The 23,422-nt window shown below is 46.3% G+C and overlaps 1 protein-coding gene across 4 annotated transcripts in view; it reads right to left on the reverse strand.

Moving 5' to 3' along the window:
- Window positions 1-23,422, reverse strand: part of Spred2 (sprouty related EVH1 domain containing 2) — a 98,551-nt gene that overhangs the window by 21,558 nt on the left and 53,571 nt on the right. For 3 of the 4 annotated variants that reach the window (XM_021210615.2, XM_029545049.1, XM_029545048.1), the window contains exon 2: window positions 41-218. In XM_021210615.2, coding sequence (XP_021066274.1) covers window positions 41-218 — 178 coding nt within the window. Of the gene's footprint in view, window positions 1-40; window positions 219-19,374; window positions 19,576-23,422 lie in introns of those variants that run through there. The other variant, XM_029545047.1, reaches the window with a different exon arrangement.

Below are 23,422 nucleotides of genomic sequence, written 5' to 3' on the forward strand. Positions count from 1 at the left end.
CGTTGCTATTTTAACCCCCACGATGTGTGGTCATCATTACCAGTTTGTCTTTCTGTCGTTCGCCATGGATGAGAAAGCCGCTTCGTCCGCTGCCTTCAGGGTGCATGACCTTACACACCCCAACACGACTGATCCCGCCTCCTTCCTGTGGGAACCATCCCCCGCTGGAGTCATCTCTGGTCATAACCACAGCCTTGACACGCACAATATAGCTGTCACTAAAACGACAACAAGAAAGGGCATGACAATGGTCTAGCAGCTGCAGAACGTATGTCCCAGAGCAAGACAGTCGTGGGCTAACACTTCTTTTGACTTGTCTACAGAAATAGACATGGCAATAACCCAGAACGGGAGCCCACCTTGACATTTAGGAAAAACACGTAATGCAATATACAAGTTTATTTGTGAGTCTTTGAATATACACACAGGCATCATAGTCTCCAGCTTCTGGGTGTTAAGTATTAACCGAGTGAGTAAGTTAATCTCTAGAGTCTGACATCGGAGTTGGAAAGTCAAGCCCATCACTTAAAAGGATGTTACAACTTAAATCTTTCAAACCTACTTTACAATAATTGACCAAGCTTTAACGTTTTATGAAGCTAAGAATCCTATTTAGCAAACAAAATCCACTTCTAAAGCATGAGTCCCCACGCACCACTCACACGGGTGGGAAAAGGCTTCACTTCAACTCTACATACCTGTGGCCACTGTTTATGATTCTCTTTTCCAGTCTAAATGTATGATTTTTGCCCTAATCTCTACTGTACCATTGCCAAAAAATCCTTTCCCCTCCTCAACGACCAACTTTAGCTTCTTTTCATTCTTTGATGGCTTAAGACAAAATTAAATAATTACATTCTCACTTTTAAAAATTTATTTTATTTAATTTTATTTTATATGAGTACACTGTAGCTGTCTTCAGACACACCAGAAGAGGACATCGGATCCCATTACAGATGGTTGTGAGCCACCATGTGGTTGCTGGGAATTGAACTCAGGACCTCTGGAAGAGCAGTCAGTGCTCTTAACTGCTGAGTCATCTCTCCAGCCCAATGTTCTCCTTCTTTGCATGTAATTCTCTTTTTTTCCCCATTACAAACATTCCCATCTTCTGTATGCCAGATGCTATATGCAAGAGCTGAAAAAAAATCAAGAACAGAGAACACCCTTTACCGTTTCCCGCCTCGGCTCTCAGGACAGGCTCCACTATCTGAGAACCGATGTTCTGTCCCCTGCATGTCTGTCCCTCACCCATCACAAAGGCAGCATCACCCAGACTTTCTGTGATCCGCTACTGGGACATCACTGCTTTACCACACCCAGGCAACATCTTGTCCCTCACAGAAGTCCTATGTAATTTCTTTACCTAGACTCGGTGGAAGGTGCCCTGTGGCCACACTCAGGCAGGCAAACACATCCTTGGCCTGATCTGTGATGTGGACTATTGGAGCAGGATACCTGCTTTCTTCAGTTCCTTCTTTTATTCTGGAGCCAAGGTTTTGCCCTGCAGCCTAGCCTGGCTTTGAACTCAAGATCCTTCTGCCTCAGTCTTAGAGTGGTGTTATTATAGGTGTGTGTTACTAAACTTTACCAGCACTCTGCATGTATCCTGTTTACATTACCAATGCCCCTGCGGATTTTGCTGGCACCTCAGCCTGAGGAGTTCTGGGACTCTTCCAATGCACCCACCATAGCTATCCGTCCCCTGGGCACCAGGTCAACCCCTGACCTTATCACCGAAATGGGCACTACCTCCAAACCTCATTTCCTCCCCTTCTTTTAGATAGTCCCATGATACTTAGGTTGGTCTCAAACTTACTTCATCGATGAGGCTCTTTCTCCATACTCCCCCCCCCCCTTCTGGTGTGAGCTGTCGTTAACACGGTGGTAGCGGTACGCAGCATCCGACTCTCACCAGCACCTCCTGCTTCCAGGGTTCTGGTCTCCAGGCTCTAGCCCCCTTCTTCCCTCTAGGACCAGGAGTCTCTTGCTCACTCTCTCCCTACCTCCCCACCTCTCCAGGGGCTGCTGCGCTCAGCACCATGCTCAGCACCACGGCCACAGGACTTACTCTAAGCCCCATGTGCATTCTGTGACATTTGCCCTCTGCCCAGGATGACTTCAGTTGGTCTCTAAGGTGAGGGTGAGCTTTAGCTTCATTGAGAAAACCAACAGTCGGTTGAGACTCACCCTAGCCCATCTCGACCATCTTGCCCGCCTCCCCCCCCCCCATCACACCTTCCTGTCACACTGGCTGAGCCACTCCCCATTCCTCTGCCTCAGGCAACAACATCCACCTTCATATTTCTAGCTGGCCTCCTGCCTACCCAGACCCAGACCAGCGACAACACAGGATGGTGACATGTCTCTCTCTGCTTAAGTGTCTAAGCCATTTCTAGCAACACATGTCAGTTGAAACTCTTCCTTCCTGGGGCCTTTCCACCCTTTGGGGGGGGGGTTCTCCCTTCTATGGCACCCCTTTATTACCCCATGGTCTCTATGCTGACCCCACCTTGTCCTGAGGCTACTCAACTGGTACCATGACTGGCATCTTCTGTTCACATCTGTCCAATTTCCCCCAAGCATCTTCTGTTCACATCTGTCCAATTTCCCCCAAAACGCAGAGGTTATTCTGATTGATTCCCGAGTCCTAGCAGCCCAAGTCACTCGCATTCTGATGGCTTCCAGGATGACCCTCCACATTCCTGCTCCAAGACCTCACCATTGCCATTTCCTCTTCTCTCATTTCTCAGCACACAGCAATCAGGCACACTCCGATTCACTTGAGTTCTTTCGTGACATCTTCTAAAAGTGGCACCCTGCCCCCAGCCTCACACTGTTGGCCCTGGAACTTATTTGCCCATCAGGATAAGAAGACTCTGTAGGCCCATCAGCTGGCCACTTCGGGTCACCACGGCAGAACCTACGATGGTATCTAGCCCACCGATAGGTTGTAGGATCAATGGACTGAAACTGTAATATGAATAGGCTTTTAAAAATTGAAGCTAGCAAAGAAGTCCCTGTATCAATACTCACTTGCTTACAAACCACAGTAGCTCAACGGAGACATGATAATAGGTTTCTGTAGGGGGTGGCGTTGGGAATTGAATGCTCTTGTGCATGCCAGGCAACTGCTTGGCTACTGAGTTGGTGTCCACTTTTAAAAATTCTATGTAAATTTTGTGTTTAATTACATTTATTCATGCGTGTGCCACACTGCACATGTGAAAGTCAGAGGATAATTTGTGGGAATTTGTTCTCTCCTTCCACCGCGTGGGTCCTGGAGATCAAACTCAGGTCAGGTTTAACCACCTCCATGACCCAGCCATCCCTTTGTATTGTTTTTGTTTTAAGACAGGGTCTTACTAGGTTGCCGAAGTTGGTCGGTCTCAAACTTGTGACCCTCCAGCCTAAAGGTGACGAAGCATCGCATCACAGAGAAACTCACGTCTTCCCAGGTAATCCAGCTGCACAGAGGAACAATAGCTAGGACCCACACAGCTGGCTGGGACCACAGGCTGGGACTTCCTTTCCACTAATAGGTTGCCTGAATGGAGTGCCACAGGCTATACATGAAGATATTCATGCAGACGGCACAGATCATACCCGTACCTCTACTCTATGCTCACCTCAAGGTTTAATGAGCCTGTTCTTCAGAACCTAGAGAGGCCTGAGAACACTGGATAGGAGATAACTCGGCAAGTAGAGGCACGTGATCTCTGGGATGAAGGAGACAGCCGATTCCCTTAAGACGTCCTCCTGGTCTCCACACATGTGCCCCCAAATATAGCAGTAGTAGTGATAACAACAGTAAACCTACTGGGTGCCATGTACAACAACAATAATAAAACCTACTGGGTGCCATGTGTTCAGATTATATATATGTAAGCAATTCTGGAGAACCCCACATTTTCTCCCTATATGACACCAATTCCAGAAACAATAAGAATCCCTAAGATTTGTACTGGCTAGTTTTGTGTCAACTTGACACAGCTGGAGTTATCACAGAGAAAGGAGTTTCAGTTGGGGAAATGCCTCCATGAGATCCAGCTGTAAGGCATTTTCTCAATTAGTGATCAAGGGGGAGAGGCCCCTTGTGGGTGGGACCATCTCTGGGCTCATAGTCTTGGTTCTATGAGAGAGCAGGCTGAGCAAGCCAGGGGAAGCAAGCCAGTAATTAAGTAACATAACCTCCATGGCCTCTGCATCAGCTCCTGCTCCCTGACCTGCTTGAGTTCCAGTCCTGACTTCCTTTGGTGATGAACAGCAATGTGGAAGTGTAAGCTTTCCTCCTCAACTTGCTTCTTGGTCATGATGTTTTGTCCAGGAATAAAAACCCTGACTAAGACAAGGCTATACTTGGTCAAACATTCCACAAGGGCACCAACACCACAGGTAATGGCTGACGTAGGAACTGAGGCTCTCCACACCATGGCTAAAGCATGCTTTTTACTTTCTGAAGTTTCAGCTGTGCCTCCTTCATCTGAGGGGATGAAGTAGACATGAAAAGGGTAGAGCACTACATCAAGTGTGTCGCCTAAGTATACATTTATTAGAGATTAACCCAGCCCTTTGCCCCCAGGGTACAAGGGCTGACTGTATACTTTGCATGCTTAGGCCTCTGGCCTTCCAACCTGATTATTCCTAACAAGGACCTTCCTTCACAGGAGAGGAGGGAGGGAGGAGCTTAAAACCAGATGTGGGCATGTACGATGTCTGGGTGTTCAGCTGTAATACCAGGAGACAACCACTTCCTATCTGTGGCCCACCAAAGTTCCTTGGCCACTCCACACACTGTCCGAGCAGGGCTCTACACTCAAAAAGCTGCTTGAAATCAAACAGTACAGGGGGAAACTCCCTGCCTTTCTCCTTCCCTGCTTTGTAAAATGAATTCAGCAGAGATGTGGGGTTTATTCAGGGCTGTACAACAGGAAGGCAAAGGACAGGTCCACTTAAAAATTACACACACACACACACACACACACACACACACACACACACTATACTGGTATATCTTAAAACATTTCAAATCATGCTACTACTGTCAAAACAAAAATAACAACAACAACAACAACAACAACAACCCAACAACTTCCCAAACTGGCAAACTTTGGGTGTGGCTCTAACATCAACTGAATGAAGTCCAGGTCAGGGCAGAATGCGAGCTAGAACTGGAACAGCCAATGTTATTACCAATGACATTAGGTGATGACCACTTGAGCCAAACTGGCTAGACTGGGGACCTTTCAATCTAAATGTGCTTTATTTAAGGAAAAGCCCTTTCTGGTTCCGACATGCTGACTAATTGGTCCCACAACCACTCTAAATGAAGAGGAGGAAGGCAAGGTCCTATGACAGGACCGGAACTCGGGCTTTCCTTCCATTAATAGGTAACCAGAAGGAAGGGTCACAGGTCACACATGAAGATGTAACTGCACAGAAAGCAATTTTGAAACTGCTGTGACATTTTTATTTGGACTCGAAGCAGGCACATCACAGAAGTAAACAGAGGAGCTGCAGGAAGTCATGATGAGCTACACAGTCTTGTCCTGTGGAGGATGCGTGCTCCTGGCGGGTTTGCTCAGCACTGCCCCCCCCCCCCCGCCTTGGACGTTTCTTTGTGGTTTTCATTTTCTTTACAAAAGGAAGGCAGAGACTACCCTGCAGTCAGGCAGTGATGAAGGCCTCAGAGTCATGGTGGCTTTAATCACAAAGGTGTGTTCCCTAAACCACAGCACTCCTGCCCACTGAGGAATAAGTCTGCAGAGTGAAAGCTACGCCAGCTGCCAGGCACCTGAGGGGACAGCATCTGAACCCAGCCTCAGCAGCAGACAGGGTCATAAAACCCAGGATGGATGCTACCTCAGACACACCTGCAGAGGAAAGGGTCCACCTGTCATCTGTGACCCCCTGCTCTCCCCACCCCCATCTCCTTCAGGGATAGAGCCAATTTCATACCACCATAAACCCTTTCCAGCACAGCCCACGGCACAGCCCACGGCAAAGCCCATGGCAAAGCCCACGGCACAGCCCACAGTACACCCCACCCCACAGCACACGCCCACCAGCCAGCCAGGCAGGCCCTTAGCAGATCACTTGGTTTCTTTATCTCTCCATCATGCTAAACACTGGGTTCACTTCCTTCCAGGCCCTTCACTGTTCACCAGACCTAGGGAGGAATTAGTCAGGTCCCAGCTCCTCTTGCCCAAATCCCAGATGCTTCCCGAGCCAAAACCCAGCTTCTCATGGAGCTAGGCACACTTACTTTATTTCAATCACACCCCCATTCCCCAGGCCTCTTGGTGCCTACAGGTTTATAAAGGCGTGTAGATTTTGCCAAATTGCATATGTGTGTGTGTGTGTGTGTGTGTGTGTGTGTGTGTGTGTTTATGCTCTATGCCTAGTGAGCTCTGCAAAATCAATCATTGAGATGCTACGGCAAAGTCAAACATGTTGAGAAGCTGAAGGTGCTGGTCACAGTCTACTCCTGTTGCTTTTTCAAGTGTCCCTAAGTGTCAACTACTTAAAATGTCACAAAAAAAATGACCGCCCTGGTTTAAAAATAAATCATATATTTGATTTTCATAATCATAAATCAAACTCGATGGGCTAGAAAAGTTATCCATGTGGTTTTCTGAATGGTAGTTATAGGGTATTTTGCTCTGTACAAGGCATTCAAGGGAGAAACATTTGCTCTTCACGCCTAAATGCATAGGAAATAAGGCCTCTAGATTCATTACTTAAGTGGTTACTACATGTCTGGTTAGTAGCTCATTATGGAAAACAGTTTTAAGAAAAACCTCCTGTTGGATAGAAGATTTAGTTGCAAAGATGCCATTTCTGGCATACGGCCTGTCTGGGAGGGCAGTCAACTTTCCTCTCAGGCACTAAGCATTCCGGTCCCTTTGTCAACATTAATCCTTTGCTTCAGAAGAGAAACTATGTCACTAATGTCGGTTAAGGGAAGCTGAAAAGTGGGCTAAAATCACTACAGAAAAAGGCAGGCCTGGAGATATTTCTGATCAGTGAGGCCAATCACAAAAAGGAACTCAAGAGCCACCTACGAAATTGGCCATCCCCAGTATCTGGGAGTAAAAGGTCTGTATACTTGAACAGGCCCAATCCTTCAGCTGGAACTCCGTGCCAAGGCACAGAGCCATTCTGAGAAACAGCAGGTTCCTTGCCTACTTCACCATGCCCATCCCTATGTCTCCAAACCATTGCTGGTAACTGTGCCACAAAGAACTTCCGACTTACTACTGGAGGGGTCCTAACACAGAGCTGACCGCTTTAATCTTCTGTATCTTTTTATTTAATTGTATAAAGTTAAGTTTTCAAAACTGTTATCTAAAATACCAAGAACTCTAACTTTCACCCAGCAATTAGGCCAAGAGGTCCTGTTTACATTGTAGGGGCTCTCTCCCCTCTGGGGGTCCTGTTTATATTATAGGAGCTCTCTCCCCTCTGGGGGTCCTGTTTACATTGTAGGGGCTCTCTCCCCTCTCTCTGGGTCCTGTTTATATTATAGGAGCTCTCTCCCCTCTGGGGGTCCTGTTTATATTATAGGAGCTCTCTCCCCTCTGGGGGTCCTGTTTACATTGTAGGGGCTCTCTCCCCTCTCTCTGGGGGTCCTGTTTATATTATAGGAGCTCTCTCCCCTCTGGGGGTCCTGTTTACATTGTAGGGGCTCTCTCCCCTCTCTCTGGGGGTCCTGTTTATATTATAGGAGCTCTCTCCCCTCTGGGGGTGCAGAGTTTTATCCTTTGCCCTGAATTGGCCAAGAATCTATGAATCTAAACCACAGAATACATTTAATGAAATTCCACTCTAGCCTTGAACCAATGACCCAGAAGCAGTGTTTAAAATTTACACTTGGAAGATGAGGTCAGAGTCTGTTCACCTTGGCACAGACACACCTGCTGCGCACTTGCTGTGACAAGCAGGCAGCTGAGTAGCATCCTGCACTCACGGCATATTCTAGTGTACTCATGGGGCTCCTGTCTATCTGGTGTCAAAGACAACACACTCAAGATTTGAGCAAACAGAATTATTTGGTAACCAGACTGAATTATGAATCATTCTTCAGAATGAATCCTGAATCCTAGCAAGTCAAAGTTTGTTAGATCTCTAGGCTGTAAAGGCTTTTATTTTCCTATTGAAGTTTAATAACAACAACAACAACAACAACACACAACAGGATATTTATATCCAGTAAAGCTTCTTGTTTTTTTGTTTTCTGTTTTTGTTTTTTTTTAAAAGATTTATTTATTTATTATATGTAAGTACACTGTAGCTGTCTTCAGACACTCTAGAAGAGGGAGTCAGATCTTGTTACGGATGGTTATGAGCCACCATGTGGTTGCTGGGATTTGAACTCCGGACCTTCGGAAGAGCAGTCAGTGCTCTTAATCCAGCCCCCATTGAAGTTTTTTTTTTTTTTTTAAAAGATTTATTTATTTATTATATGTAAGTACACTGTAGCTGTCTTCAGACACTCNAGAAGAGGGAGTCAGATCTTGTTANGGATGGTTATGAGCCACCATGTGGTTGCTGNGATTTGAACTCNNGACCTTCGGAAGAGCANTNGGGTGCTCTTACCCACTGAGCCATCTCACCAGCCCTGAAGTTTTTTGATACAAAGCCAGTGTTAAAAAATAGCTGCAAACTCCTTTGTTACCAACTAGTAATCCTGATGAGAAACTTACACTCGCCCACCCCTTAACACGCAGGGCTGCTGAACATGTTCACACTGTTACCCTTTACATTATACATCAAGATCTGCTGTAAATATGTTTTCCAGTCTGACCTTTCACTTCCAGGGCACAGAGAAGCCACTGCTCCAGGGGCGAGGTGTGTGCCAGCACATTCTCTTGTGGGGGGCCGGCTGCCCTGGCACTACACACTTCCAGGGCTGTCCCAAGGTTGGGGTACCAACCAGATAGTGTGCCACCAACCAGTCTGGCCTTCCCTTTTTCTTTGCTGCTATGTGCTGTGGCCCCTAGCAGCCAAGAAAAGGCAGCTACGCCAGAGGAACAAAAAGAAGCTGGACGTGAACCCAGGGAGCTTTGGTGTGAGAGGCCCTAGATGGGCAGCACACAACCAGGGATCCCCGTAAGCGCTAACTCGGGCTCCTAGTCTGCTAAGATCTATGGACAGTTTGAGTTTTCATGGCTCCCAATAGACTTGGTCAGAGTGCCAGTGCCAGGGTGAGCTCACAAGCTCTGAGCATGGAACTCACACTGTGCCTCCCTCACAGTGCTAGTGTGGGCTATTTTGCAGCAGCTTACAGAGCCACATTCTTTTCTTTTCAGTACTGCATTTGACATGAAACTGTCATTTTCACACCTGAGCATGTTCCCCTTTATCCTGTTCTGTCATCCTCTCTCAGATCACAGCACACCCTCGCCAGTAAAAAAAAATAAAAAACTACAGGGAAGAGCCTGGTCTGGAGGGGAAGGGCCATCAAAGGTACAAAATGACACCTTCACTGGGAGGCCCGCATAGCTTTAACCCCAGCACTCAGGCAAAGGCAGGATGCTCTGTGGCCAGCCTGGTCTACAGACAGAGCTCCATGACAGACAACCAGGCCTACACAGAAAAATCCTGTTTGGGGGAATGGGGGAGGTACCTCTTGGTACTTCTGAAAAGGCAACGTTAGAAGTGTTGTCTAAGGCAGGTGACCTAAAATAAAATGCTCTTGGGTCACCCTCTGTGTCAGTGTGGCTTTCCTGGGCACCCCTGGAGCTGAGTAACCAGGGAGTAAAAGCCCCGTTCAAGTCAATTTTCATGGTTGCTTTCGGTTTCTCCTGCTTTCTTCTGGAATGCCCAGTGCATTCATGAGTATGCTGCATGCAGACATGAGGGCAGGGAGGCCCTTCTCTGGAAAGTCTGAAGAGACTCTCTGCTTTAATCTTTACAGCTGAAAAGCTCATCCCTCCACCCTGGGGCCCCCGGGAAGCAGAGACCATAAGCACAGCCCAGGCCCCCACCCTGTCCTGCCTGTTGCGGCCTCACCTCTGGCCCCCCACCCCGTCCTGCCTGTTACAGCCTCACCTCTGGCCCCCCAACCCTGTCCTGCCTGTTACAGCCTCACCTCTGGCCCCCCACCCCGTCCTGCCTGTTACATCCTCACCTCTATCTCAGCAGGAGGCTGCCGACTGCACCTGTAAGTAGGAAACACTTGCTCCAGGAAGTTAAGCTTGGGATCCGCTTTGGCAGATCCAGATTCAAGAGCACATGCAAGCCACAATTTTTAAAAAATAAACAAATAAAATCAAGAATCCTTTTTAAAAGAAAAGGTTAAAAAAAAGAAAAGGAAAGAAGAAAGAGAAAAAAATTCTCTTTAGAAGCAAGCACCAAATAACCCCTAGGTGGGGACATGACAAGGTCATGTCAGGCTTCTTCCCAGTGCTCCCTCCCTCCCACACACACACACACACACACACACACCCATGCTGCAGTGCGCCTTCATCCTCACCGTCCCTCTGTACTGGCCACTGGCCGCAGTTGCTCCAAGCCCACAAAACATCAGGCCCCTGCTGTGTCTGCCGTGTTGTTAAGAGTATTCAGCATCATTCACAACCTTTTAAAATGCTAACACGGGCAGTTTTGGGAAACCACATAAACATTTTATTCTAATAGTTTGTTAACATTCAAAACACCAATTGGTGGTAGCTCAGACTTTCTGTCCAAAACCCACTAAAACATAACAATTTTGACATCAGTAGTTCTGGAAATAAGCTTTATTTAGTTTTTTTTTTCTTTGGGGGGGGGAAAGAATGTATCTAATTCTTATAGACTAAGTATGTGCCCTAAAGGGGTGAGTTTCAGGGTGACTACTTTGGAAAAAATTGGGGACAAGAGAGCCCTGGGAGGTCAAAGGGTCAAATCTGAACTGAGGTTTAGGTCTCTGCCTTTCTTGTCTGTCTGCTTTGTGGAGCCTGGTGTCAGCGTTCATAATTACCCAAGATCTAAGGGATTTCCACCTGAAGACAAACTGACCCCGCCCCGAGAAAACTCTCTCTCCAGTTTTTACCTGAAAGTAATCACGCTCTTGGGTTTTCCCTTCAGTCTTGCACAAACCATATTCCTGGTCCTGTCTAAACCTCAAGGCCAGCTAACAGAGACACTGAATCACCAAACAGAATGGTTCCCACCCCCATGAAGTACACACCAGCAACAAAACAAAATCAGTTCTTTAAAACACAAACAGCAAAGGGAGCTGCTTAAAGTTAATACTCTCCAACCCAGGGCTCAGACCCACAGTCAAACTTCTCTGCCGCCTCCTCCTCTTGACTATTTTTTGCTTTTGCCCTCATTATTGGAGAAAACAAAGGAAGTGGAGTATCAGCAAGAAGACAGCTGCCGGTGGCCAGGGAGTGTGAGATCTAGGTTTATCCTTCATCAATAATGCCCCGAACAGTCCGACTACTTCCACCCAGTACACAGATAGATGTATTTCTTTCTCCTGCTACCCCGCCCTCTTCCAAGGTCAAAAGGTCAGGAAATTACTTTACCAAATTCAAAACCTACAAACTCTTTTACAGGCCAGCCCTGCTTAAGATCTCTCCCAAACAAAAGGTGATAATTTAGCCCACAGGAAGGAGAGAGCCAGGGCCCACAAGCCACAGGCAGGGTTTTTACGAGCCTCGTTCTAGTCAGATCCACCGTAGAGTGTCCTTTCAGGTGGCAAGAGCCAGTGTTCCATTTTGTGCTCGTTCACCTTGGTTCTGTCCTCTCCTTTAATATAGAGGGAAAGATAAGCAAGAATGTACTATTTTCAAGGAATCTGCTCTGCAGCGGGGGCTAAATCTCCACTCCCCAGCAGACACTGGCTAGGAGGCGGCCAGTTATCCAATCATGTGGTGAAGGGACATTAGGCAACTTAGTTCCACGAAAGAACAGGAGCGACTGAGTGGGAGTCCTCATTCAGAGAGAAAAGGGACCGTTCAAGGTTACTGACCCCCGGGACAGAGGAAGGGTGGTTCCCCACCCCTGCCCACACTGTTTACAAACAAGGGCTCTATGTTGTGGGAAAAGTCCCTGGATTGGTGCTGTTGGGATTTCAAGATTTACTGGCTTAGGTAACAACTGTGAAGGAATTCTCAGTGAAGAGGAATTACTAACAGCCCAACTCCAAGAGACAGCAACAGCTGGAGGAGGGTGAGGGGCCATCTTGGCTGTTCCTCCTCAACAGAGGTCATTCCATTTGGCATTTATTAGTATAACTAGACCTATCCTGTAATACATCCCCTTCTCACAACTGGGTGTGACACTCTGAGCCACAGCCTCTTCATATACAAGACGGGGGGTGGGGGGTGGGGGGGGAGAAAGAGGAGTCAAAGGGCTTTTGAGGTCTCTTTACAACTTCTGGATTTTTTTTTTTCTTTTTAAATTGGCTTTACAGTCCCTCAGTGTTGCCAAGGGCTTTAGCAAACACCCTCTACTGAAACATCTTGCAGAAACATAAAACTTGTAGTAGTAAAATCCAACAGAATGCATTTAATAGAAAGAGACCAGAAGCCACCAAGACCCATGACAACACCACAGACCCACTCAGCATGGAGTTACCACGCAATCATAAAATTCCCAAGGCAAGGGAGTCCTACTGAAGTCTTTTGAAAATGGAAGAAAATGGGCTCAGTGGCAGGGTGCTTGTCTAGAATGTGCATGCACCACCCATGCGTGTACACACACACACACACACACACACACACACACACACACACACAGGGCATGAAATGTTTTTAAAATAAATTGAATACACTACATGTGCTGATGAAAGGCTGTAACTAGCATAGGAGGAGTTTTTTCTCGTTTTTAATGTGCACTGGTGTTTTGCCTCCATGTACAGTTGTGAATTGTCATATGGGTGCTGGGAATTGAACCTAGGTTCTCTGGAAGCGCTGAGAAATGTATACTGCCTCTCCTTTTTTTTTTTCTTTTTTTTTTTTTTTTTTTTTAAGATTTATTTTTTTATTTTATGTACATGTACTGTAGCTATTTTCAGGCAAACCAGAAGAGGGCATTAAATCCCATTACAGATGGTTGTGAGCCACCATGTAATTGCTGGGAATTGAACTCAGGGCCTCTGGAAGAGAAGTCAGTGCTCTTAACCACTGAGCCATCATCTCTCCAGTCTTTTTTTTTTTTTTTTTAATGGCAGTCTCACTGTATATTCTGGGTTGGCTTGAGACTCCCATATGTATACCAGGCTAACCTTGAACTCACAGAGATTGACCTGAAGTCAACATAATAAAGTCATCATTGTGAGCAACACTAGTACCAAGGAAAGAATAAAAGGTCTCTCCCACGAGCACCCAGCTCTGTATCCTACCGCAGTGTCGGCAGGAAGGCTGAGATCGTATCCGCCTCCTTCTCACCCTTGCCCTTTCTAAAGATTATATTTGGCTATTCAAATCTACCTGTGGATGTGGCTGTGAGGACGCACAGAGGTCAGGGCTGCCTGTAGTTAGCTCTTCCCTTTCTACCATTTGGGTTCCAGACACAAACTCAGGCCATGAGTAACTAACTTATCAGGAACCATCTACTCTGGCCTTCATCCTGGTTCTCTGGGACAGTCAGAGAACAATTCCCAAGGCACCACAAATAAACCACCTTGCCTCTGGCAACTTCCTCCAGTGAGCAGGTCTAGAAGGGAGGAGGTCTCTAAGCCTAAGCAGGACTAGATTAAACATAACAGGATGCTCAGAGGCACATCTCCTTGCCTTTGCATTCACAATCAACCTTAGCCTTTATTAAAAGGCAATTCCACCTCCAAAGACTTTCAAACATAGTCTCACTTCAGTATTCACAATAAGCCAAAAGGTGGGAATAATCACCTAAATTCATTCATCCAGAGAGGACTGGTTAAACAATAGAACAACACACACAATGGGTCATCGCCCAGCCTTAATAAACAGTGAGTCAACAATGGGATGAATTTTGAGAAAGCTAAGCAAAAGAATCCACACCTTTAATCCCAGCACTCAGGAGGCAGAGGCAGGTGGATTTCTGAGTTCGAAGCCAGCCTGGTCTACAGTGAGTTCCAGAGAAACCCTGTGTCTTATAAGAGGAGGAGGAGGAGGAGGAGGAGGAGGAGGAGGAGGAGGAGGAGGAGGAGGAGGAGGAGGAGGAGGAGGAGGAGGAGGAGGAGGAGGAAGAGGAGGAAGGGAAGGGGGAGAGGAGGGGGAGGGGGAGAAGTCATTGTACCACCCATTCTATTTATATTGTTATCTAAAAGTCATGGAAACAGAGAGTAAGTAGTATGGCGGTTGCCCTGGGCTAGGGAAGAGAGTCAACCGCCATGCCTGGAGTTTCGGTTTTGCAAAGTGAAATGTTCTAGAGATCTAGAATACACATAATCAGTGTCACTTTAGTATACACTAAACAGTTGCTAAAAATATTGGGGTGGGAAAAACCCCACTTATTTGTGTGTGGGGGGAGGGGTGTTCAGTGCAGATATGGAGGTCAAAGGGCAACCCCTATGAGTCCATCCTCAGGCTTGATGACAAGCACCCTGATTTGCTGAGCCATCTCACTGGCCCTGCATCCTGGTTTCTGCCACAGTGAGAAGGGGGTACCTTGAGAAGTAAGGGAGCCACTTGACCTGGGTTCAGGAAGTTTGGGTTGCATGTGGGGAACACTCCCAAAGCCTTAAGGAGTGAGCATCACCACTGACAATCAGTGCATGCGCAGGACCCTCTCCAGAGCTGCTTCCAAGGCTAACTCCATCACACTCTGCTCTACTGCGTGCAAGGCAGGTCACATACACTCAAACTTCTTAAGTACTGGCTTTATTGACAGAAAACGGTGTTTCTTATAATATCATCTCAAAACATCAGACGAGTTAAATAGAACAGTGTACCCCCAAACTCTGAGACAACATTCTTAAAAAAAGGGGGGGGCTAACTTATCTTTATGGGTAAATCGCATGCATATCACATGTGTGTCCACAGATCCCCTGGCACTGGTTACAGAAGGTTGTGAGTCACCATGTGGGTGCTGGGAACCAAACCTGGGTCATCAGCAAAAGCAGGTGGTGCTCTTAAATACTGAGCCTTTGAACACTGAACAGTCTATATATAATGCAATCCACAGACATCCCCCCGGGGGGTATTTTTATGATTAGACCCTTTTTATTTTTTAAAGATTTATTTATTTATTATATGTAAGTACACTGTAGCTGTCTTCAGACACTCCAGAGAGGGCGTCAGATCTTGTTACAGATGGTTATGAGCCACCATGTGGTTGCTGGGATTTGAACTCTGGACCTTCGGAAGAGCAGTCGGGTGCTCTTACCCACTGAGCCATCTCACCAGCCCGATTAGACCCTTTTTATCTCTTCTGATCTCAGTTTTGAAGATTACTAAAAACAATTACAAGAGTTTTCTAACACTTTCATTTCTTCTCCATGGGAGTTAGCCATGTTTTTAATATTACTCAAGTCAGGAAAAAAAAAAGGGACTGGCTTGATTTTTTTTTTTTCCTTTGGAACACGTTCGTGCCAGATTCTGCACACTGCAGCTCTCCGGCGATGTGATGAGAACACATGCCCACCCACATGTGACACTAACTTTGCTCCTCACCCTCCCTGAGCTGCCTGTGACACATGCGGCTGTGCTCCTCGGGTGGAATTCAAGAGCTCTAGTCAAACCACAGGGCCCAGGGGGCAGAGCAATGGCAGGCAGGCAATGGAGGAAGCAAGTGTTTATAAATAAGGAGGGGAAGAGAGAAAGGGAGGGAGGGAGAGGAGGACAAGAGCTGGGGGGGGGGGGGGGAAAAGAGGGGGGGGGGGGGGAGGCAAAGAGAGGGACAGAGAGAGTGTTTGTTTCCATTCTTCACAAATTGCATGATTCACCTCTTGATTGGAATCTAAATACAGCATCTCACTGAGATTTCTCCCATAATGACCTCGGAAGACAGCAAGAACAGCCGAATCCCAGCACCACTCCCTGAAGGCGTAGCAAGGACGGGCCCACTTACAATCCAAGTCAAAAGCTCTTTCAAAGAGAGTTGAGGTGCCAGCCTCCTTCTGAAGTATTGGCTTTCTCTATGGTTCTCATGAGCCACAAGGAAATGGTACTCACAACTCAACTCATGTGCGTGGCTCCCCTAGCTGCCCCACTTTCAACGCCAAGGCACTCTAGATGTTAATGTACTCAACTGCCAGCAAGCTAATGCCCAGCAAAAGGAACAGCCCACAGTGGCTAGAAAAGAGAGGGCACGTACCCGTTTATACTTCAGAGGGAGGCTTGTGGCTTAAGAAATTTACACTATGCTTGTCTCTGGCTTCTCTGAGCTAAACAGAAAACCTCCAATTTCCAAATAATGACAAAAATTTGCTTCTAAGTGTGTGCTCCAGACATTGGACAAGTGTGACAGCCCAACACAGGCAATGCACGGGTAAAGCCTCTGGTGGGAGCCAGGCATGTTCTCAGCACACACTCTCATACATGTGAACAGCAGGAGCAGGCTGCAGACTCCAGAAACAGGACTCTCAAAAGCACGTGAGTATTTTTAAATGTTGGCAGCTGGTCTATAGTGATTTTAAATTAGCTTGTTTTTATGAAATAGCTACTGAATTCATATAGCTGTAATAGATCCTAAAAAGAGGAGTCTTCCAACCAGCAAAAAACTGGGAAGCTGTCTGTTCCACTAAGATATCATGGACACAATGGTCTCTTAGGATAAATGGGCTCCACGACTGACACCTCCCAAGACACAGAGCGGAAAAGCACATCTTTTGTCCACAGTTACGTCACTTGGCTTGGTTCAGAAAACGTGGTTATCAAAACCACCATCAGGTGGATTTTGGAGTAGAGCATTCTTTCAGCAACCAAAGTTAAAAGAGGGTTGGGCCTGGGTCCAAGTGCGTACAAATGTAAGTGCCTAGCCCATGCCTTGCACATCAAAGGCAGCAAGTTCAATCAATATCCACCGACTATTTCTAAGCTGAAGAATAAGACCTTTGGTAGCAGTGATAGGAAAGAAAGAACTCTAAAGACTATGGTCACCCTGGGAGCAGCAGGGTGAACAGCAGAAGAACTGGTCCTCACTGGGCTAGTCCTAATAGAACAAAGATCAGGAAAACAGGATATTTTCACAGAAAATACCAACCAATCAAGAGATTTATTCTTTGAAATACACGTCTCCATAGGCAGCCTTGGTGGCCTGGAGCTTGCTATGTAGACCAGGCCGACCATGAACTCAAGAGATCTGCCTGCCTCTGTCTTTTCTGCTGTTGTTGTTGTTTTAAAGATATATTTACCGGGCGGTGGTGGCGCATGCCTTTAATCCCAGCACTTGGGAGGCAGAGGCAGAGGCAGAGGCAGAGGCAGGCGGATTTCTGAGTTTGAGGCCAGCCTGGTCTACAGAGTGAGTTCCAGGACAGCCAGGGCTATACAGAGAAACCCTGTCTCAAAAAAACAAAAACAAAAAAAGATATATTTATTTTTATGATTACACTGTAGCTGTCTTCAGACCAGAAGAGTGCATTGGATCCCATTGCAGATGGTTGTCAGCCACCATGTGGTTGCTGGGAATTGAACTCAGGACCTCTGGAAGAGCAGCCAGTGCTCTTAAGCACTGAGCCATCTCTCCAGCCCTGTCTTTTATGTTTTTTAAGAGAGACAAGGTCTTATACTGTAGTCAGGCTGGTCTGGAATTTACAATAATCCTACTTCAGCTTCCTGAGTGCTGAAATTACAGGCAAGAGCTATCATGCTTGATGAAGTTTTGACAAAGTGAACCACAAACTGAGTGGGTTTTTTTTTTAACCAAAACTCTGGGGACCATATATATATGTATATATATATATCCAAAACTATGTATTCTAGTCAAGTTAACATTCTCAAAGCAGCTTTCCTGACCTTGAAACAAAATCTTAATGAGAAGGAAAAAGGCTCTCATTTTGGATCTGAAATATTTTTAATAACAGCAAGTGCTATTATTGAATGTGTACTATATATACATATATGCACATATGCACACAAAAATAAACACTACAGATGTGGGCAGGGAATTCTTAGCCAGACCCCCACATACTCCAAACACTATTTTTCCTCATTATCATCCTTGACCAAAATTAGCAAGTTATGGCATAACAGGTGGCTGTCATTTATAGAATGTAAAATTAATGAAATTTAAAGGTGGTTTGCCTTGAAAAACAAGCTGGCCATTCTTAAAAACACACATACACACACACACACACACACACACACCTTAATGTACAAACAGAACATACCAAGCAAAGTCCTTCCAACTTTCTGAATGTGGTGAAACCAATAAATGAAATAAATCTGTTTACCAGGAGTTTAAAACGCATACATCTGAAGAAAAACAAGGCATTACATAGGCTCTATGAGGAAACAGGAGCAAAGTCCGCCTTGCTCCCTAGCGTGGTGTAATTCCAGATCTGTAGATGCTCTCGCCAAGTGACAGCAGGATTTACACCACAGAGGGGACTGTGCAGCCAACGCGTCATCTCAGGCAAATGTATGGGCAGCGGTATTACAGGTCCTGACCCAATGCGGAGAGACCGTCCAGCAAGGCAGACATAGCAACGGGAGCTTCTGTCCCGGACAAGAAGGATTTAAAAAGTGTCCTTTAAAAATATGAGGAGACACTGAACAGTCTGTCAACACACATAGGAATGTTTAATATACTCAAATAAACAAGGCATGTGCCTCCACTAGCCAGGCATTGTTTAAATTTAGTGTGTGAAGAAAAGAGAGGTCAGACAGGCAGCCACAGACTCCCAATAATGTGGAGTGATCCTTCAGGTCACGTGGAAGCTATAATTAAATGTTGCTATCAAGTCCCCACTCCCCTTTCTTCTACCTTGGAAAAGTTAAGGCATTGATTCAAGCAAATTGTGATCGGCAAAAATAAATATATCAACTGAGGAGGGGAACAAAGCCACACAGGGGGTGGGGGTGGGGATGGGGGTGGGCAGGAGGTACCGAAACCGAAAGATATTCATAATTAGACTGCTGACACCAGACAACACCCTCTGCTTACTCATTGCTTCAACACTCTAAGCTATCCACCTAGAAGGTCTGTTGTCCTTCTGTTTCCAAGCAGCATCTTTAAAACTTATTAATATAAAATGATGGGTTAAAGCCATTTTGATGTGAATCTCTAGGGAGATTCAGAGAGGGCGATGAGTGAAGAAAAACTATCCGATAGAAGATCAGTGGTTACCTGTCTTTGCATGTGGGTGAACACACACACACACACACACACACACACACCCCACACAGGTTCCTGAGGATAATTTTTCTCCCATAAGAATGTTACAAAGAAACACTGGAAAGGTTCGCCAGAGAGGAGAATGAGAAGAAACTACAACCCAAGCAAAGAGCTGGCACGTACCTGCCCGGAGATGCCATTCCCTCTACATCGTGGAGTCCAAGGGCTGCCCGTTAGCATCATCGCTACGATAAAGCTTCCGATAAAAATGGATCCTCTCTGGCTGACCTGCGAACCAGCTGGCTGCTGAGCAGTAGTTTCCCCCATATATGATTCAGTCTCCTTGACAAATATACTGCATTGTACCGGATGAGTCATCGGCGGGTTAGAGTCCGCAGTTTACAGGCCCGTTGTCATTACTCACCCACATCCTGCTCCTCAAAAGTAGAAACTGGGAGGCTGACAGCTGACAGATGCTTTGATTTTTCAATTAAAATATTGTTTAAAAAATTCCTGTAAGTTACAATGATCAGTCATTGACAGACGTTCGAAAGGCAGAGGAAGCCGAGCTCACACACACCGGGAGCTACGATTCCAGTCTGTGGACCCACAAGTGTGAGCCGATTGTTGCCCTGCCAAACCACGGAACTTTGTTCAGATCCGTCTCTCTGAAGCAGCTGGTTGGGGCTTTGTTGATTCCTGTGTTGCTTTCATGTCCACTGTCACCATTCAATCTGACCTGACCTCAAAAATCACTGCCATTCTCATGCCTCAGCTTCCCTAACGATGGTATTACAGGTGGATGTGACCATGTCCACCTTGATTCTTGGGTTGTAGGATTACCAATTACAGGAATTATAAAAACCTATACATAAAAATGATTTTGAGCCGGGCGTGGTGGCACATGCCTTTAATCCCAGCACTNGGGAGGCAGAGGCAGGCGGATTTCTGAGTTCAAGGCCAGCCTGGTCTACAGAGTGAGTTCCAGGACAGCCAGAGCTACACAGAGAAACCCTGTCTCCAAAAACCTTAAAAAAAAAAAAAAAGATTTTGGAGGTGGGCATAGTAACACACTCCTGTGGCCCTCTAGCCCTCAGGAAGCTGCTGACACAGGAGGACAAGAGCACCGGGCCCGGGTTACACAGGGAGACCTTTTCTCCAAAATAAGTCAACAATGACCACACAGGGAGCTGGGAATGCGCTCTGTTGGGAGAGTGCTTACAAAGCTTGTCTAAGCCCCGGGTTCAGTTCTCCACACTGCAAAAACCTGGGTGTGGTGGCACATTCCTCAGCACTAGGAAGGTAGACAGGAAGTGCCAGGAGTTCAAGGTCAACCACAGCCACAGAGAGCTCGAGGTCAGACCTGTCTCAAAATTTACAATTAACTAAAGTATGTCGGGGATGATATGAAATGATACGAGATTTGTTATAAATATTTTATACTCTCCCCCCTCCGACACACACACACACACACACACACACACACACACACACACACACACACAGTAAGCAGTATAAATGCAGGAGGTAAAGAAACAGCAAAGCTTGGATTAACTGCTGCAGTTGAGGCTTTTTTTTTCTGTCTTCTGAGTTATCCTGAAAAGTTTGCATGGAATCTTTACACGCATGTTTTCTCCAGTTCCTTGCATGCAATGTAAGCCGGAACAAGGTCCATTTTTACTCAGGCATGGAGCATGGGAGTGGGGGTGGGGAGAGGATCCCGGCAGCCTGACACCCTGTGGGTGTGGGAGCTGAGGCTGAAGTTCAGAAAGTCTTCCAGCTGGGAGGAACCACAGGCCCTCAGGCCACTGTGAAGGCTCCATCAATCCCTGGAATGAGCGGCTGGTACTCCTCTCTGGATGACAAGAGCTTCCCTGTACTCTGAAGCCATGTTCATGAGCTCAGCTGTAACACTATGAGGGAGAGGTGTCCATTCCCAGATTCCTTGCATGGCTTTGGCAATGTTCCCTGAGAATGTATATAAGTCACATCCCTAGTTCCTTATACCAACAAAGCCCTGTGTAAGGTGGCAGTGTTGGCTCAACTTACTTCATGCTCAAATCATCTGGAAGAGAAGGCTTTTCATCTCATATAGCTGAGAAAGAAAAAAAAAAAAAAAAAAAAATAAATAAATAAATAAATAAAGAAGCACCAAAAAAAAAAAAAAAAAAAAAAAAAAGGTCTAGTGGTTGTGTTTGCATGCTTAACAAAACTAGACGGAAACCAACCTTCGTCTCAAACCCTCTCCATGTGGATGAACTGTGAAAGCAGGACAAGTCACTCTAGGAAACAGATGCCCTACTAAGTCCCAGATCCCTCCCTCAAGTCCTGAAACTGACAGCCACCTCAGCCAATCACCAACTCCAGGGTTCCAAGGATGTTGTCTAATGGACTGCAAACTGGCCACAAGAGGTAGGAGAGCCCATGCCACACCAAACCTCACTAATCCAAAATGATCAGGCTGGAGCGAGCGACTTAAGGACACTCAAGCTTAGCAAAACACTTCCTCACAATTCCTGACTTTGTATACAATAGCTCTAAGGCAACATGGAGGTCGAGCCCTCTCTAGTAAAAGGACTCTGTTATGCATTTTAAAGAAATAAACCTATAGCTCTTTAAGGAGTTTTATAAATTAAGGGCTAGGAATGCAGCTTAGCTGCAAGAGTGCTGGCCTGGCATACATAAACCCTGGATTCCACCCCCAATAATGTAACACTATTATAATAATAGAAGATAATAATTATAATAATAGAATCTCAGCACTGGGGAAGGAAGCAGGATGATCAGAAGTTCAAGGTCATCCTCAGTTACATACTGAGGCTAGCCTGGGCTCTATGAGACACTAGTGGAGAATGGGGGGGGGGAGGCTTTTGTAAGTCAGAATTCAGTAATTAAAACTATAGAAATAGAGGTAAGGGCTATGGCTCAGTTGAGAATTGTAGCTCAACACCTTGAGCCCATGTTTAAAAGCCAGTTGTTAGCCAACCAGGGTGGCGTGTGACTTTGATCCCAGCATGCAGGAGGCAGAGACAGGAGGATCTCTCCAAGTTTGAGGACAGCCTGTCTACAAGGGGAGTCCCAGAACAGCTAGCACTGATACACAGAGAAACCCTGTTGGGGGGGAAAAAAGCCAGGTGCTGCAGTGTGTGCTAGTAACCCCAGGGCAGGGGGCAAGGGAAGGAAGCTCAGGAACTGCGACATTGCAGAGGCTGCCACCTGGCCAGCCACCTGGCCCACAGGTGAGCCCCAGGTGAAAAGCCCCATCTCAAAATAAGTAAAAATAAGCTGGACAGAGTTGTGGAACACACAGGAGGTTGTCCTCCAGCCCCAACATACATAAACACTGGTACCTACATGCCCACATACAGGCGCACACACCCAGGAAAACCAAAATAAAAATAAACAAACCCAGCAGTAAATGTGTGTGCCCACAGAGAGAAAGAATATAGGATAAATCGGAACTGTAGTCATTGGGCACAGGAAGAGGGAGTGTTCACATCACTCTGGCCACTTTCCTACAAGTATGAAGTACTTCAAAATAAAATTAAACACACAAAATAAAATATCTAACAAAACTATGGGTATAATAATCACAATAGGGGCTGGAGAGACGGTTCAGTGGTTAAGAGCACTTGCTGCTCTCCCAGAGGACCTGAGTTTGGCTCCCAGCAACCATTTTCAGGTAGTGCAGAACACCCTGTAACTCCGGCTATACCGGATACTATGCCCTCTTCTGATCTCCATGGGTAACAATCACACAAGTGGACGTGCACGCATACATTCTCCATTCTCTCTCTCTCTCTCTCTCTCTCTCTCTCTCTCTCTCTCTCTCTCTCTCTCTCTCAAACGTAACTATATCCCTGTATCTGTGAGAATATTATTCAAGCTCTGGGGTTTACGTGGCCAGGGAATAAACGCACCCCCTAAGTGTATATGGCAACAGAACCTGGACCTTCAGCAATCCCATCCCACACCCTCACCATCCACCTCTGACTTAGCAATTACCCACGCTCACTTGACCGTCTAGAGTGGCCCGTGCCACCATCTAAACCTGTGAGGAGGAGGATGGGTTGGCAGCTGGAGTGGTTTGTATGAGAAATGTTCTCCACTGGTTTGGTTATTTGAGCATTTGGTCCCTAGCTGATGGTGCTGTTTAGAGAGATCATCTGAACAGAAATGTGAAGCCAACTTCCATCCGGATGGATGCCTGTTGCCATGCCTACCTTGTTGG

The sequence above is a fragment of the Mus pahari genome, chromosome 13, assembly GCF_900095145.1.
Source record: "Mus pahari chromosome 13, PAHARI_EIJ_v1.1, whole genome shotgun sequence".
In the NCBI taxonomy this organism is placed as follows: Eukaryota; Metazoa; Chordata; class Mammalia; order Rodentia; family Muridae; genus Mus; species Mus pahari.